Genomic DNA, 18,721 nt, shown 5'->3' on the forward strand with positions numbered 1-18,721 from the left:
GGCTCCTTCCACAGTTTGGCTATTGTGGCCATTGCTGCTATAAACATCGGGGTGCAGGTGTCCCTGCGTTTCATTGCATCTGTATCTTTGGGGTAAATCCCCAGCAGTGCAATTGCTGGGTCGTAGGGCAGGTCTATTTTTAACTCTTTGAGGAACCTCCACACAGTTTTCCAGAGTGGCTGCACCAGTTCACATTCCCACCAACAGTGTAAGAGGGTTCCCTTTTCTCCGCATCCTCTCCAACATTTGTGGTTTCCTGCCTTGTTAATTTTCCCCATTCTCACTGGTGTGAGGTGGTATCTCATTGTGGTTTTGATTTGTATTTCCCTGATGGCAAGTGATGCAGAGCATTTTCTCATGTGCATGTTGGCCATGTCTATGTCTTCCTCTGTGAGATTTCTGTTCATGTCTTTTGCCCATTTCATGATTGGATTGTTTGTTTCTTTGGTGTTGAGTTTAAGAAGTTCTTTATAGATCTTGGAAACTAGCCCTTTATCTGATACGTCATTTGCAAATATCTTCTCCCATTCCGTAGGTTGTCTTTTAGTTTTGTTAACTGTATCCTTTGCTGTGCAAAAGCTTCTTATCTTGATGAAGTCCCAATAGTTCATTTTTGCTTTTGTTTCTTTTGCCTTCATGGATGTATCTTGCAAGAAGTTACTGTGGCTGAGTTCAAAAAGGGTGTTGCCTGTGTTCTTCCCTAGGATTTTGATGGAATCTTGTCTCACATTTAGATCTTTCATCCATTTTGAGTTTATCTTTGTGTATGGTGAAAGAGAGTGGTCTAGTTTCATTCTTCTGCATGTGGATGTCCAATTTTCCCAGCACCATTTATTGAAGAGACTGTCTTTCTTCCAATGGATATTCTTTCCTCCTTTATCGAATATTAGTTGACCATAAAGTTCAGGGTCCACTTCTGGGTTCTCTATTCTGTTCCATTGATCTATGTGTCTGTTTTTGTGCCAGTACCACACTGTCTTGATGACCACAGCTTTGTAGTACAACCTGAAATCTGGCATTGTGATGCCCCCAGATATGGTTTTCTTTTTTGGCTATTCGGTGTCTTTTCTGATTCCACACAAATCTTAAAATAATTTGTTCTAACTCTCTGAAGAAAGTCCATGGTATTTTGATAGGGATTGCATTAAACGTGTATATTGCCCTGGGTAACATTGACATTTTCACAATATTAATTCTGCCAATCCATGAGCATGGAATATTTTTCCATCTCTTTGTGTCTTCCTCAATTTCTTTCAGAAGTGTTCTATAGTTTTGAGGGTATAGATCCTTTACATCTTTGGTTAGGTTTATTCCTAGGTATCTTATGCTTTTGGGTGCAATTGTAAATGGGATTGACTCCTTAATTTCTCTTTCTTCAGTCTCATTGTCAGTGTATAGAAATGCCACTGATTTCTGGGTATTGATTTTGTATCCTGCCACGCTACCAAATTGCTGTATGAGTTCTAGCAATCTTGGGGTGGAGACTTTTGGGTTTTCTATGTAGAGTATCATGTCATCGGCAAAAAGGGAGAGTTTGACTTCTTCTTTGCCAATTTGAATGCCTTTAATGTCTTTTTGTTGTCTGATTGCTGAGGCTAGGACTTCCAGTACTATGTTGAATAGCAGTGGTGAGAGTGGACATCCCTGTCTTGTTCCTGATCTTAGGGGAAAGGCTCCCAGTGCTTCCCCATTGAGAATGATATTTGCTGTGGGCTTTTTGTAGATGGCTTTTAAGATGTTGAAGAATGTTCCCTCTATCCCTACACTCTGAAGAGTTTTGATCAGGAATGGATGCTGTATTTTGTCAAATGCTTTCTCTGCATCTAATGAGAGGATCATATGGTTCTTGGTTTTTCTCTTGCTGATATGATGAATCACATTGATTGTTTTACGGGTGTTGAACCAGCCATGTGTCCCAGGGATAAATCCTACTTGGCCATGGTGAATAATTTTCTTAATGTGTTGTTGGATCCTATTGGCCAGTATCTTGTTGAGAATTTTTGCATCCATGTTCATCAGGGATATTGGTCTGTAATTCTCCTTTTTGGTTGGGTCTTTGTCTGGTTTTGGAATTAAGGTGATGCTGGCCTCATAGAACGAATTTGGAAGTACTCCATCTCTTTCTATCTTTCCAAACAGCTTTAGAAGAATAGGTATGGTTTCTTCTTTAAACGTTTGATAGAATTCCCCTGGGAAGCCATCTGGCCCTGGACTCTTGTGTCTTGGGAGGTTTTTGATGACTGCTTCAATTTCCTCCCTGGTTATTGGCCTGTTCAGGTTTTCTATTTCTTCCTGTTCCAGTTTTGGTAGTTTGTGGCTTTCCAGGAATGCGTCCATTTCTTCTAGATTGCCTAATTTATTGGCGTGTAGCTGTTCATAATATGTTTTTAAAATCGTTTGTATTTCCTTGGTGTTGGTAGTGATCTCTCCTTTCTCATTCATGATATTATTAATTTGAGTCTTCTCTCTCTTCTTTTTAATAAGGCTGGCTAATGGTTTATCTATCTTATTAATTCTTTCAAACAACCAACTCCTGGTTCTGTTGATCTGTTCCACCACAGTTCTTCTGGTCTCAATTTCATTGACTTCTGCTCGAATCTTTATTAACTCTCTTCTTCTCCTGGGTGTAGGATCTATTTGCTGTTTTTTCTCTAGCTCCTTTATGTGTAAGGTTAGCTTTTGTATTTGAGTTCTTTCCAGTTTTTGAGTGGATGCTTGTATTGCAATGTATTTCCCCCTTAGGACTGCTTTTGCTGCATCCCAAAGATTTTGAACGGTTATATCTTCATTCTCATTAGTTTCCATGAATCTTTTTAATTCTTCCTTAATTTCCTGGTTGACCCTTTCATCTTTTAGCAGGATGGTCCTTAACCTCCACGTGTTTGAGGTCCTTCCAAACTTCTTGTTGTGATTTAGTTCTAATTTCAAGGCATTATGGTCTGAGAATATGCAGGGGACGATCCCAATCTTTTGGTATCGGTTCAGACCCGATTTGTGACCCAGTATGTGGTCTATCCTGGAGAAAGTTCCATGTGCACTTGAGAAGAATGTGTATTCAGTTGAGTTTGGATGTAAAGTTCTGTAGATATCTGTGAAATCCATCTGGTCCAGTGTATCATTTAAAGCTCTCGTTTCTTTGGAGATGTTGTGTTTAGAAGACCTATCGAGTATAGAAAGAGCTAGATTGAAGTCACCAAGTATAAGTGTATTATTATCTAAGTATTTCTTCACTTTGGTTATTAATTGATATATTTGGCAGCTCCCACATTCGGGGCATATATATTGAGGATTGTTAGTCCTCTTGTTGGATAGATCCTTTAAGTATGATATAGTGTCCCTCTTCATCTCTCACTACAGTCTTCAGGGTAAATTTTAGTTTATCTGATGTAAGGATGGCTACCCCTGCTTTCTTTTGAGGACCATTCGAATGGTAAATGGTTCTCCAACCTTTTATTTTCAGGCTGTAGGTGTCCTGTCTAAAATGAGTCTCTTGTAGACAGCAAATAGATGGGTCCTGCTTTTTTATCCAGTCTGAAACCCTGCGCCTTTTGATGGGGTCATTAAGTCCATTCACGTTCAGAGTTACTATTGAGAGATATGAGTTTAGTGTCATCATGGTATCTATTCAGTCCTTGTTTTTGTGGATTGTTCCACTGAACTTCTTCTTAAAGGGGAATTTTAAGAGTCCCCCTTAAAATTTCTTGCAGAGCTGGTTTGGAGGTCACATATTCTTTCAGTTCCTGCCTGTCTTTGAAGCTCTTTATCTCTTCTTCCATTTTGAATGAGAGCCTTGCTGGATAAAGTATTCTTGGTTGCATGTTCTTCTCATTTAGGACCCTGAATATATCCTGCCAGCCCTTTCTGGCCTGCCAGGTCTTTGTGGAGAGGTCTGCTGTACCCTAATACTCCTCCCCATAAAAGTCAGGGATTTCTTGTCTCTTGCTGCTTTAAGAATCTTCTTTTTATCTTTGGAATTTGCAAGCTTCACTATTAAATGTCGAGGTGTTGAATGGTTTTTATTGATTTTAGGGGGGGATCTCTCTATTACCTGGATCTGAATGCCTGTTTCCCTTCCCAGATTAGGAAAGTTTTCAGCTAGAATTTGTTCAAATACATATTCTGGCCCTCTGTCCCTTTTGGCGCCCTCGGGAACACCAATTAAACGTAGGTTTTTCTTCCTCAGGCTGTCGTTTATTTCCCTTAATCTATCTTCATGGTCTTTTAATTGTTTGCCTCTTTTTTCCTCAGTTTCCCTCTTTGCCATCAACTTGTCTTCTATGCCACTCACTCGTTCTTCCACCTCATTAACCCTCGTCGTTAGGACTTCTAGTTTGGATTGCATCTCATTCAATTGATTTTTAATTTCTGCCTGATTAGCTCTAAATTCTGCAGTCATGAAGTCTCTTGAGTCCTTTATGCCTTTTTCTAGAGCCACCAGTAGCTGTATAAATAGTGCTTCTGAATTGGCTTTCTGACATTGAATTGTAATCCAGATTTTGTAACTCTGTGGGAGAGAGGACTGTTTCTGATTCTTTCTTTTGAGGTGAGGTTTTCCTTCTAGTCATTTTGCTCAGTGTAGAGTGGCCAAAACCAAATTGTATTGGGAAAACGAGAAAAAGAGAGGAGAGAAAGAAGGAAAGAAAAGAGAAAGAAAAAAAAAAGGAAGAAAAAAAGAAAAAGAGAAAGAAAAAGAAAGAAAGGGGAAAAAAGGGCGGGAGAAGGAAACAAATCAAAAAGCAAAACAAAACAAAACAAAAAACCACTGCGGAGTATCTTCTGATTCTGTGTACTTTAAGTCCCTTGACTTCCCCTGGAACTTGTCCGTCTAGCTGGTCTTCTGGGGGAGGGGCCTGTTGTGCTGATTTTCAGGTGTTAGCACTTGGGGGAGCTGCTCTGCCCCCTGCCTGGTGCAGGGCTCAGTGGGGGTTGTTTACCCCGTGAGGCCCCAGGAGGAACAACCGCAGTGGCGGGGCCAGCTCTGGAGCCCTGGATTCAGCTCCTGCAGTAGCTCCGGAGCTCTCTGTCTACAGGGCCTGGAGGCTCCGGGGTGGGGCCGCTGATCTGCTCAGCTCCGGGCAGGAGCGTCCTTGCGGTCCTGGGCCCTCCCGGCCTCCGCCTGTCCCGGGGGGAAGCCGGATCCTGGGCTGTGTCCGGGCGCCCTGTGCCCCCGGCCTGCGCTGTTGGATTCGCGCTCCCGGTGGCGCAGCCGCTTCCGCGGAGCCGCCGCCCGAGCCCCCCTAGCTGCTCCCGAATCAGCGCAGCCCCCTCCGCATGAAGCCTCTTCCTCCACCCGAGCCCCTCCGAGCTGCTCCGGCCGCGCATCCCCATCCGCGGAGCCGCCGCCCGAGCCCCTCCGAGCTGCTCTGGGTCCCGCGGGGCGTGCTGCAGCCCTTAGGGAGATGGGCGCACTCTCCTGGGGGCGCAGTTGCTCTGTTACTGTCCCAGGGAGCCCGAGGGCATCCCTGCCCTCCTGGGTCCTGCTCCAACTCCCTGCGAGCCCCTTTCCGTTAGGGAAGGTTGGTGCAGCTCCTGCGTCTCCGGGACGGGGCTCTCCTGTCCTGGGGATACTCGCCCCGGCCTCAGCCCGGCTCCTCGCGGGGCCCCTCCCCCTTGGAGGTCTTTTGTTTCTTTATTTCTTTTTTCCCCGTCTTCCTACCTTGACAGAAGCGCGAACTCTTCTCACTATAGCATTCCAGGTGTTCTCTCTTTAATTCTCAGGCCGAATTCATAGATTTTCAGGATAATTTGAAGGTTTTATAGGTAATTTGGTGGGGACTGGTGATTTGGAGACCCTACTCTTCCGCCATCCTGCCCCTCCTGCCCGCCCAGTGACTTTAAAGCAGGTATTCATCTTCAGTGACTTTAAGGCAGATATTCCTGGAGCCACACTTTAGAAACACTGTTAAAGTCTTAATTATCTTAGGCAAGTGGGCATGGCATTTTTAAGTTTTAGTTTCCTTGTTCTCCCACAGTAGAATGTAAAATCCACTTGGGTGAGTAGATTTTATCTATTTAAGTTCACTGATTTATTTGTAGGGCCTATTTGCAGGGCCTAGAACCATGCCTGGCACATCAAAAACACATAATAAGTACTTGATAAGTAAAAGAATGAGTGAATAAATCTGTAAAATGGTGCTAATATTGACTACAATAGAATTGCTTTAAGATTCCAGTACAGTAATGCATCTAACATTATACTGTGGCACTCAGTAAATATGAACTCTTTGTTTTCTCAAATTTTCAGTCACCATACACAAAATGCCCACTACCATTCAATATATGGGTCTTATTTAAAACAACAGTAATTACAATTTTTAAAAAGTCACCAGGATTTAAATTGATAGTCATTTATTTTGCATCATAAATCAAAGCTATTTCGTCTTCTATCATCTTATTATTTATATATGCTTGATTGTCTCACTAATTTATAGTATCTTAAATGTTCTATGGTTTTCTATAGTCACCTGAAAATAGTTTCTCTCAACTTGAATGGATTACTTATCTTGTCATAGCTATTGAACACAATAAAAAAACCCAGTAAGTGATCCTTTAAGGAAAGTTCTTGTGTGAACACTATCAACCATATTCTGATTATCTTTAATAGAGTCCAGAGGAAGTATTTATGGCAATCCGGAATCCTCTGGAATGGCACTGCAAACAAATGGATCATTTTGTTGGACTCAATTTCAACTCTAACTTTAACTTCGCACTGGTTGGACACCTCTTAAAAGGTAGAGGCCTCAGAATATTTTTTATGAAATGATATCAAGAAGCCAGAAGTAACTAAAATAATTTGTTATTTGAAATAAATTGAAATAATTTGGCTCATATGTCTTTATTTATTTGTTTGTTATAAAGATTATTTGAGAGGGAGCGTGTGAGGGGAGAGGGTAAGCAGGGAGGGGCAGAGCAAGAGAGAATCTCAGTCAGACTCTTCACTGAGCATGGAACCGGATACAGGGCTCGATCCCACGACCCTGAGATCATGACCCCAGCCAAAACCAAGAATTGGATGCTCAACCAACTCAGCTATCAAGGCGCCCCTCATATGTCTTACTTTAAATACCGATACATGTTTTATTGAGCTATGCTTTGTTCAGTATATTTTTTAATAGAGCCTAATTTATGCATCAAATACAGATTTCCTTTAAAAGGCAAAAGATTTGATTCTTGAAATAATCATAAGTAGTGGACTTTCTAACTTAGTTAACACTAAGTATTTTTGATTATTTGAAATAAGGCAGACTGTAAATCAATAAATGTTACTTTGAGTAATTTATGTTCTCTTAGAGATTTGATCACAGATTTTCTTCAAATTGTTTCTAATGTATTGCTGATCAGTCACATTGTTATATACCATACCATCTCATCTTTCTGGTCCCCCACCCCAAATTTCTGAGTTACTGATAGCAGTGGTCTCCAGCTAGTCCTCAGAGCCAGCTCATTCAGTGCCTATCCTGGCTTTACTCCCCACTGCTGACTTCGCTATGTGTTAGCTTTGGCTTCTTAACATGGAACAGTCTTGGCCAGAGACTACACAATTAATAGGAACAGCACAGGGTGGTAAGTCAGAGGCAAAGGCAATACGAAGGAAGGCTTGGGATGAGGAGCTGGTGTAAACCAGCTTTGGCCACAATTAGAGACTTAAGCTCTATCTTGAGTCTGCAGTTTTGTAAATCAATTTAAATGATTCTTAGGCTTGAGGGATCATGGAGGTTCCCTCCAGTTTTTACCTAACATATGTACATACACCTACTACTGTGAATGTGAACATTTGATTTCATTACCTTATGAAACTTCTGCAAAAAATTAATAATTTTAATCTCTAAAGTGAACATCAGTTGCTCAAAAGATACCAAAAAGATACTGCAGAATGCCAAAAAGAAGGATTGCACTAGGCTGATAAAGCGCTTGCTTATTCTCTCCTTTTAAAGGTACCAGATATTTTCAGTGCACAAATTCCCGTCTTTAAATGGAATAGCACTAATAGTATCTTAAGGTGATCTCCAGTACCTAAATTTTTATTTTATTTTATTTTATTTTATTTTATTTTATTTTATTTTATTTTATTTTATTATTATTATTATTATTATTATTATTATTATTATTATTTTACCTAGTTTTTTTTAATTGCCTGCACTGCTTTAGGGATTGGAATATCTGAAACCACATCCATCTTTCCTTATTTTCTTCTCCCTGAGGTGCCTTAGAGTTCTTCTACAGGTTTGGTACTTAATCTTTTATGTAACTAACTATTCACGTACATATGTTTTACCTTCCCAGATGGCTATTTTCAGAAGGCAGGAGGTATCCCTTATGTTTCCTTTCCTTGCAGAGTTGCTAGTCAATAAGAACTCAAGAAATACTTGTTGAAAGAGTGAATTAACTTCTTGTTTTTATTCTTTGTAGGGTACAGGCATCCTTCACCTGCCATTGTGGCAAGAACAGTCAGAATTTTGCATACACTACTAACTCTGGTGAACAAACATAGAAACTGTGACAAATTTGAGGTGAACACACAGAGCGTGGCTTATTTAGCAGGTAAAAACACAAAGTAGACCAAATTAATCTTACTGCATATATACCTAAGGACTGCCAAGATGATACAGAAACCCATTGGTCCTTCAGCTAGTTGCTTGGTGGGGTAAAGAGTTCACCGGCTAGTCCTGTGGTGGTGGTTAAAATTTTGAAAGTTTTGCCAAAACCTTTTTCCTTATAGAAGAATTTGCACTAATGTCTCAATGTGTTCCCTTTGTCATCTTTGGTTCAAGGCACTGCATGGTTCCCTGTTGTCTTTCGTAAAATCTGAAAGCTTCAGCCTAGCACCTGGGCCCTTCAGCAGCTCTTGAGTCTGACGTCTTTTCCTAAATTTCATAAGCCCCATTTTTATTACCTCTCCAGATGGATGGGCTGGTTTAAGCTCATCTACTTGCCATGTCCTGGAATTGCCCTTTTGCCTCTTTAATATGCATTGCTGATGCCATTTGCTTTACCTAGAATGTCCATTCCCACCATCCCATTAAACCTTCCTATTTGCTCTTACCCGGTTTGTGTTTCTCACTCACCAACAATTAGCACTTACGTATAATACTTCTTGAATGTAGTTGTTCAGTGGAGAGTGCTGATTCCCAGTTTGCAGATTTTAGTTTGTGGCAATTTTTTTTTGTTTGAATCATTTGACTTTGGGCAAATCATCTAACATCTCAGATTGGACCTTATAGGATCTGTCCTGCCTACTTTTGTGTTTGTTGAGACCAAATGTGCATTAAAGCACTTGACAAATATAAGGTTCTTATTAAATCTCTGTATATTTTATGTTTACATCGTCTTCCAAAACAGACCATAAACTCTTAAGGTAAGAAAGTCTGTCCTAAGTGGTTTATACCCTTCACACTCTTGGGCTCTTTATCTGCATATCTAAGAGCTATTATCCTCTTCAGGAGGCTGTAAGAAATATATCTTGTTTTAAGTCACACTTGTATTTTGTTAAATAACCTTCCTTCTTTTTCCTTTTAGCCTTACTCACAGTGTCTGAGGAGGTTCGAAGTCGCTGTAGCCTAAAACATAGAAAATCTCTTCTTCTTACTGATATTTCAATGGAAAATGTTCCTATGGATACGTATCCCATCCATCATGGCGACCCTAGCTATAGGTCAGTGGCCTTCTCCTATGATTATGTAATTATAATCAGGTTTCTGTTTTCCATGCTAGGAGGCAAGCAGCAAGAGTAATCCAGAGGTAATATATAGAGGAAAAGATAATCTAGGAAGAATATATAAATCAAAACCCCTTTTATAAATGTACAGTGTTCTATGTGGATTAGTAGGACAGTTCCTCTAAGCTAATCATGCTCACGTTAACATTAGTTTGCCTCATTTAAGCACAAACCAGTTGGGTAATGAAAGGAGATGATCTTGAAATCACTGGATTGCAAGAAAGGGCCTAGGAAAAACTACCATGGAATATGAACAACATCACATGCTTGATGATGGAAAGCTAAGCTGTGCACGTTTGCACAAAGATACACATGCCACCACATTTATTTCATTTACTTTTTTTTAAATTTAAATTCAGTTAGCCAGCGTATAGTACATCATTAGTTTTAGATGTAGTGCTCAATAATTCATCAGTTGCATGTAACACCCAGTGCTTTTATCACATCATGTGCCCTCCTTAAATGCCTATCACCCAGTTACCCCATCTCTCCCTCACCTGTTGCATTTCCTTTTATTACACTAAGTTATTTAAAAGTTTTCTAGAGTACAGATTTAGATGATAAGATAATTACATTATGTCCACTGCTATATGTAGTTTTGAGTAGTATATTTTTCACTACAACACAGAGAAATTACATGAGAATAGCATTATTTTGGAGGCTTCCTATTAAACAAAAGTAAATTTTCGGTCACATATCATTCAATTTAGCAATGTTGGGGATCCCTGGGTGGCGCAGCGGTTTAGCGTCTGCCTTTGGCTCAAGGCGCGATCCTGGAGACCCGGGATCGAATCCCACGTTGGGCTCCCGGTGCATGGATCCTGCTTCTCCCTCTGCCTATGTCTCTGCCACTCTCTCTCTCTCTCTCTCTCTCTCTGTGACTATCATAAATAAATAAAAATTTAAAAAAAAAAAAACTTAGCAATGTCCCACTTTTTGATTAAAAAGCCCTCCACAACTTCCCACTGAGATTTTAACAAAGTATGCAGAAGTTTTCCAGGTTTACTTGGTTTTCAGTAGTCTTATTCTTCAGTTATTCCTTTGATTATATTTCTTTGAGATATGCCTTTCTTATAGGAAAAGGAAAAAATGAGTTTGCTTGTGTTCCCTTGTCAAAAGTATAGTTGATTTTCTTGGTTTAACCAAGAATATACTTGTCTGCTTAGACTTAGTTTTGCTGGTTAAAAAAATCAGTGCAGTACAGTTCTGTGCATTGGTGAATGCCTACTGTGGACAAGACATCATAGGAAGAAAGTAGGTGCTAAGGAGAAAAGTGCTAAAAGAGAATAGTGCTAATTTTTAAGAAGGTTTCCCGAATGAATGAAAGAAGGAAGGGAAGATATTTCTTGGATAACACTAAGAGTTTATACCCTGAAGCCTTTTCAAATGCAGTTTTAAAATTAAGTGATTACTGCCATTGGGAAATAGGACAACCAACTGAGAGGGGCGTACAGTGGTTGTCTTTGTTACCATGTTACTTACTTCTTCTCAATTGTTTTAAATCTCTCAGGACGCTAAAGGAGAACCAGCCGTGGTCATCTCCCAAAGGTTCTGAAGGGTACCTTGCAGCCTCCTATCCAGCCGTGGGCCAGACCAGTCCCCGAGCCAGGAAATCCATGAGTTTGGACATGGGGCAGCCTTCTCAGGCCAATACGAAGAAGTTGCTGGGTTAGTTTATCTAAATCATATAGAATTTTTTATACTTATTTTTTTAATGGTCAGATACTTTCTTTCTTGGAAGATTATTTGAAGCTGTTCAAAATTATCAAAATTCCCATTTTGATATAACAAAATTGTTGATAGTTCAGTTAAGCCATCTCAGTTAAGACAGAGGAATAAGAATGGGATCTTAAAACAGTTTTGTTTTTGTTTTTGTTTTTCTGATTCTTAGACTAAATACTGTGGTTGTCCTTGTTTTGTTCTGCCTTGGCCAAGCAACAGGGAAATGAGAATAGGAGAGATATTAGCTACTCACAAGATAGGAGGCATCTTGTTCCACTCAGATGCAGGACTTTAACGATGTATTTTCTCAAAAGTATCATCTGAGAGCAGTCTACATCAATATGTTATGAAGCTATAATAATACTGTTTGCCATCTTTTCTTTAGAAAGACAACTAAGATTTTTTATTACTGTATTTTTTTATTTCTATAAGATATGATTCTTGAAAGTTAAGATTGCTCAGTTACATCAACTTTTGTCAATAAGTACACCTAAAATTCTGTGAGACCCTTTCCCTTTATAAAAACTGAAAGAAAATGAGAGAGATCACTGATCCACCTCACTACAGAGGAAGTGGAAAGGTGCTCTTATATAACTTCGGCTGAAGTTTTCATTGTTTTTAGAGTACACCAAGATCCATATGTCAGTAACCAGCACTATGAATGGCTCAGTGGGTTTCAGTTATCCCTACAAGCATATTTTTAAGTATCTTTAGGTATTGGGAAAATGTTTCTGTTGGTAAGGAAAGCAATGAGCAATGAAGTGTGAAATAAATAACCTGCCAGTGAGCCATGAAAGAAATTGAAACCATGAATGTTAATCACTGTTATTAGTCACATAGGGTTGCTACCTTTAGTTTGAGTTTCTTTCTGTTTATGCTTTGTCACAAAAATAGTCTTCCAGGAGTTTCCTGGTTACTTTGTGTTTGGTAGTTCTGGATTATCATGCCAAGGAAGTTGTAAATGAAAAGCCAGCTTCAGAGAAAATGTACTATTGAGTTCATTCAGCTCATGTGCTAGATAAAAAGTTATAGTCTCTGCCCTGAAGAGCTCATAGTTTGGTGGCTAAGACTTAAAATCAGCTGATCACAACAGCATCCCCAGGTGCCATTAAAATAACATATCTTGCCAAGGAGAAACTGGGGACCTGGGAAATTAGGAAAGGCTGCAGAGAGGAGCTAATATTTGAACTGGGTCTTGAAGATTTAATACATGCTTGTCTGACAGACAAGCTAAGGAAGGCAAGCATGAGTAAAGAAAAGTAAGGAAAAGCACCTGTAGGAAACCAGGCTAGCAAAGAGTTGGAACTAAACTGTGGCAGACTTTGTTGAGAGATTGAGCCACATTTCCAGCAGGGATCTTTAAGTAGAGAAGGAACATTACCAAATTTCGTTTTTAGGCAAGTTTTTCTGGCTCCAGCATGGAGGAAGAAATGTTTGGGAAGGGGATCAGGTAATAGATGGATAGAGCATCCGAACAAGAGATGATGTGGACCTCCACTAAGGCGGGAGCAATGGGAGAATGGAGAAGAGGAATTAGGTTTAGGGTGATATGTGAAGTAGAGTGGACAAGATTTAGTGCAAGTCCCAATAATCCATTTTCAGTACTTTAAATAGAGAAAAGGATTTCACATAGTGCAATACATGCTAGAGGGACTCAAAGCCAAGTGGAGATGGTACTGTACTACTTGCCATTTTTGAAGCATCTCCCAGTAGATGTATTATTTAGTACTTTTAGGTATGCAGATATTGTTTTCAAAGATTGCAGAATTAAAATCAAACTTTGATCTTGCCTACATTTGGAAAGTTTTCATATGTTAATGACTAATTCTTGCCATGAGCAGAATTTCTTAAATTGAAAAAAGGCTGTTCAGATTTAATTGATTTTTGCTACTGAACAGTGCATACCCCTATATTCATCATCAAATATTGTACTTGTTGGTGGAGCTTGGTTTACCTCCAGTGTAGTGGATGTAATCTCAGTTTAATTTGGACCAATAAGATACATCGTGTCCTGAGATGCAAAGCCATGGGGCCAAATTTCTTGACAAGATGGAGATCAAAGGAGAGAAACTCTGCCCCAGGGATATATTTGAGCTTTCTTTGGGTCCTTAAGTGAAAACTTAAACACTTGATGTCCAAACATTTTCTTTTTAGTATAATCCTATTCACAGACATTGTGGTTAATGAACTGCCATATTCTGTAACTTTTGTTTATAGGAACAAGGAAAAGTTTTGATCACTTGATATCAGACACAAAGGCTCCTAAAAGGCAAGAAATGGAATCAGGGATCACAACACCCCCCAAAATGAGGAGAGTAGCAGAAACTGATTATGAAATGGGTGAGAAACAGAGTTAATAATTGATCTAGATCATTGAAAATAAGATGGGAGAGCCATATTTGCTTTCCAGCCATTTCTTAGAATCTTTAGGATGAAATGTAGATGCATTTGCGCTTTTTCAGAAGATAAGCTATACAGTCCTTAAAATGAAAGTTATCCTGAAACCTGTATAAAAAGTAATCATATATATAAATACACAGCATTTTGAACAGCCAGCCAGAACTTTTGTATAGGTGACTATTAATTCTGTATGATGTTTATCTTGCTGTTAAGTGCCTACTAAAAAGCTATTGAATTTTAGAAGTAACATTAAAATATGTTAGGTGAAGTGGTATCTAGTGTGTATGTTCTGTTAATACAGCTGATCACGTTAATCCATATATTATTGCAGAAACTCAGAGGATTTCCTCATCACAGCAACACCCACATTTACGCAAAGTTTCAGTGTCTGAATCAAATGTTCTCTTGGATGAAGAAGTACTTACTGATCCGAAGATCCAAGCACTTCTTCTTACTGTTCTGGTAAAGTTTTTGCCTTTTTTTTTTTTCCTTTTGCTCTCAAGTTTTTTTATTCCAGTCTACTCTTAGGAGGCCCTTAAATATCAAAAACATGAAAGAAAGATTGTCTTATGCTTCTCACCAGAACATACAACACTTCAGCCACAAAGTAAAATGTGTTTTGTTGACTTTTTTGCCTTTGGCAGGCTACACTGGTAAAATACACCACAGATGAGTTTGATCAGCGAATTCTTTATGAATACTTAGCAGAAGCCAGTGTTGTTTTCCCCAAGGTTTTTCCTGTTGTGTAAGTATCTCTTGTGTTTAACTTCTGTACCTGTCTTGGAAGTCATATGTCTCATAAAAATTTAGGAAAAGTATCATTCAATAATGTTCACTGGTTGTGGAGAGGGGAATGTGAGACTGTATGATAGAGGTTTAGCTTAGAGAGTTTAGTAGGGGCTAAGACTAAGTTTTGGCCTATTAGGGAAAACATTTTTTTATCTTGTTAATTTTCTTAAGTGGTCCTTCGTGATGAGCATTGTTCATTTCCTCACTTAAAAGCAAACCATTAGATGCTCTATGTACCTGTTTGGTTTCTTTTTTGGTAGAGCTTTTGTATTTATCCACAGCTGAGTGAAAACAAAATTAACCCTCTATATAGGAGATGAATGAATTTTACTTTCTCTTAAGAATTAAGGTTGTATTAGCCTCAAAGTATTCAAATCTCAGTAACCTAAAGAAACTTGGGAAATCCTATTCCTGATCCAGGCCTTATTTTTGTTTAATCTCATTTTAGAATTTGGGAATCTCATATAGTTGGCTCTGGATTATTTCTATTAATGGAGTGCAGCCAAGTTAGACATAGTTAATTTCCTCTTAATTTTGAATTAGATCAGATATTCTACCGCTCCACATTAATATTGCTTTCCTTAATCAATCTGATTCAGCATTTATTAAACATTGATTGTTATTAAATTTAGTTTTAACTCCCTTGGTACATACCAACAGTCAGCAGAAAGAAATAGTTCTAAAACATATCAAGTGACAGAAACCAACCTTGTCTTGAGCAGTAACCATACATAAATATGGTTATGTGACAATACTAGTTTGTTGTTTTTGCCGTATTTTTGTAATGATTAAAAGCAACAAAAAAGAGGTACCTAGGTGGCTCAGTTGGTTAAGCATTGGGCTCTTGATTTCAGCTCAGGTCATGATCTCAGGGTTGTGAGATCAAGCCCTGTGCTCAGTGTGGAATCTGCTTGTCCCTCTCTCTCTCTGCTCCTCCCCTGTGCATTCATATTATCTCTCTCTGTCTGTCTCTCAATAAATAAATAAATAAAATCTTTTAAAAGCAAGTAAATAAAAATTTGAAAATAAAAAAATATAAGAGCAACAACAAAGGACAGACCAAAAAAGTATATTTTGTTTATTTATATATTTATTTATACAAAATTTAGAAAAGCATCAGATGGTAAAAAATATTCCTTTCCCTTCATTTTTATCACATTGTTCTGGGTGTTATATAATGTTTTCCAGTGTATATTTTTTATTGAATTTTCCTTTAAAATGTTCCTGTGTTTACTTTTTTTTTTAGGCACAATTTGTTGGACTCTAAGATCAACACCTTGTTGTCATTGTGCCAAGATCCAAATTTGTTAAATCCAATCCATGGAATCGTGCAGAGTGTGGTATACCATGAAGAATCCCCACCTCAGTACCAAACATCTTATCTGCAAAGTAAATAAATGTCTCTGGAGGAGGATGGTTAATAAACTTGCTGCCATGTGCACTGTTACAGAATGCACTAAATAAGGAATTCTTTATAAGGGATAGGCTTGTTCATACTTCTCTCTCCATATACCATTTTGTACTCTTCTCATTGTATGTTCAATGAGTAACCAGTTTACAGCTTCTTAAGATTAAAATATGGTTTTATACTGAGTGTGTTTTAAGTGAGTTTTAGCCTACTCTGACATTCATTCTGAAAAAAATGTTCTCATTGTGTACACAGGCTTTAAATGTCATCAACTATATAACATTTCATTTCTGTTAGGGATTAGAAGAGTGTCATGCTTATTATAAGAGTACCATTTGGTTTGTTGCAGGTTTTGGTTTTAATGGCTTATGGCGGTTTGCAGGACCCTTTTCAAAGGTAAGAAAATCTGTTTTTCTCCATTGACAAAACTAAAGTTTTTATTCATATTAGTGTGCCTGCTTAAAGAACATAGTATGCTGAAAACCAGAATGATGATAACATGATAATAACATGATAAACACATGTTATTTTTATAAAATGTTTTCCACCACAAGATTCTAAGAGGCAGCACCTTTAATAGGTTTATATGTTAGTTTTTACAAAAAACAACTCAGTTCAATTTATGCTTGACTTTTCAGAAGGTTGTGAAAGAAACCTCTGTAAGTTTTCTGCTTTTGGTCACTTGGGTGTTTGTTGATCATAATGCATACACTTAAGTATCTTGTAATTAGGAAGGAGTGTGACCTAGGGTTTAAACCTACCTCATGACCCAAATATAATGTTATATGTCAATTAAATCTCAAGCTGTTTTTTAATTACATAATGAAAAAAAATTTCTTCATGAAAACATTTTTCCTTCCAACCTATTGGATTAGATTCATTCTTTCCTGAATATATCTTTATTTGTTCCTGTTCATTTTTTTATTTGATTGGCATTAATTGATATAGTATTAAATGTGTTTTTAATTATTCTCTCTATATATGGTCCCTCCAGATGGGTTGAGATTCCTTGAAGGCAGGACTTCTGTTTCTTCCCTGGACAGTTCCTAGTGCAGTGTTCTAGACTCAGGGGTGCTAAATCAAGCTGAATTATCTAAATCTTATTCTAGTTTTAAGAATCAGATATTTCGTTTTTTATTTTGTTCAGTTATTACTGAATATCTCTTGATATGCAAAAGCTGTCATTTAAAAAATGGGCCTGAATTCCTAGAAATAATATATCCTGCAGGTCTGTTTGTAGTTTGATTGCCAGTAACCCTCTGCCCTTCACAGTGTTCAGTTAGTGGAGTATCTGAATGGCGGCTGGCATGATGATCCTCTGCTCATTTTCTTTGTTTTGAAAAATTGATTAGACATCATTGCTGATGGTTTTACTGTCTCAGGATTAATTCAGTCTTTGCCTCTGCATGGCTTTCAATAATTGTAGGTTCATCTGGAAGCTGTAGGTGTAAGCTGAAGAGTTCCCAGTTGTAAATCCCATGGTAGTCTAGAAATAGTATGCCACCCCCTTTCTTTAATGCTCTCTAGTATAAAAGAAGAAAATTAGTAAATTAAGCCCAAAACAAAAATTGAGTTAATCTTTTTTGGCTTCAAAGGGGATTTATAGAAAAAAAAAAAGAATGGAGCTAAAATAATTTCCTATTTTCCATTACAGCAAACACAAATCCCAGACTATGCTGAGCTTATTGTTAAGTTTCTTGATGCCTTGATTGACACGTATTTGCCTGGAATTGATGAAGAAACCAGTGAGGAGTCCCTCCTGACACCCACTTCTCCTTATCCTCCTGCAGTGCAGAGCCAGCTTAGTATTACTGCTAATCTTAACCTTTCTAATTCCATGACCTCACTTGCAACTTCCCAGCATTCCCCAGGTTAGTAAATGTAATCTTTATATAAATTTGAGCAATAATATTAATATACCAACATCAGGAATTCCCTTGTTATCAGGTTATAGTAGATTTTGCTCCTTTTTATCATGAGGTTCATCTTACATTTTTTCTTTACCTTATAGCTAACTTGAATTTTGTTATTCTATAAAGCTTTCTGCTTTTAAACAGATATTCATAAGATAGTGAAATGTTTAGAATGTTCACATAGTGTTCTAAGGTTGATAAGTTTTTAGAATTTGGGAGGAAGAGCATCCTTTAAGGTACCTTAGCTTGTAAGTGAAGAGAATTACAATTTCCTTACTAGATATACTAGCCTAGCCCTAGGGCTTCTATGTCTCTGATACAGCATACTGTATGCAAAAAATACACAAAATATGGTAGTACCCCACTTCCCTGTTGCCAGCAACAACTCAACCATCCAGAGGCTAACCTGAAAATCTAGGAAAATCAACAATTAGAAAAATGTCATCTCAGGAAAATAATATCTTGAAGCACATAAGCATATTCCTTGCCATGGAGTCACACTTAGGTCCACATGGGGAAAGTATGTCAATGCAACATGCTGCTAGAGGTGGATACACTGAAAATAATAGCTAATAGCTTGAACAGGGCTGAGATACACAAAGTGACAGAAATGGCAAACCTATAGTCTTCTGGGCTCATTCCAGTGTCAGAGTGAACAGTTTCCTAAAACTCTGGTTGACCCTAGAAGTGTTATTCATTACAGAACTGATGCTATTGTGTGTGATGATGACAGTGGGTAGTCAGGGAAAACTTCCATGTGGTCATGTTTTCCAC

At 38.3% G+C, this 18,721-nt stretch overlaps 1 protein-coding gene across 10 annotated transcripts in view; it reads left to right on the plus strand.

Annotated features, from left to right (window-relative positions):
* NF1 (neurofibromin 1) overlaps nt 1–18,721 on the plus strand; it is a 273,767-nt gene that overhangs the window by 240,394 nt on the left and 14,652 nt on the right. For 8 of the 10 annotated variants that reach the window (XM_077852077.1, XM_077852076.1, XM_077852080.1 and 5 more), the window contains 10 exons: nt 6,605–6,731; nt 8,410–8,541; nt 9,517–9,652; nt 11,226–11,383; nt 13,655–13,777; nt 14,169–14,299; nt 14,482–14,582; nt 15,873–16,015; nt 16,384–16,430; nt 17,689–17,905. In XM_077852077.1, coding sequence (XP_077708203.1) covers nt 6,605–6,731; nt 8,410–8,541; nt 9,517–9,652; nt 11,226–11,383; nt 13,655–13,777; nt 14,169–14,299; nt 14,482–14,582; nt 15,873–16,015; nt 16,384–16,430; nt 17,689–17,905 — 1,315 coding nt within the window. The remainder of the gene's footprint in view (nt 1–6,604; nt 6,732–8,409; nt 8,542–9,516; nt 9,653–11,225; nt 11,384–13,654; nt 13,778–14,168; nt 14,300–14,481; nt 14,583–15,872; nt 16,016–16,383; nt 16,431–17,688; nt 17,906–18,721) is intronic. The other 2 variants (XM_077852082.1, XM_077852085.1) reach the window with 2 other exon arrangements.

Source organism: Canis aureus, chromosome 16, assembly GCF_053574225.1.
Source record: "Canis aureus isolate CA01 chromosome 16, VMU_Caureus_v.1.0, whole genome shotgun sequence".
Taxonomy (NCBI): Eukaryota; Metazoa; Chordata; class Mammalia; order Carnivora; family Canidae; genus Canis; species Canis aureus.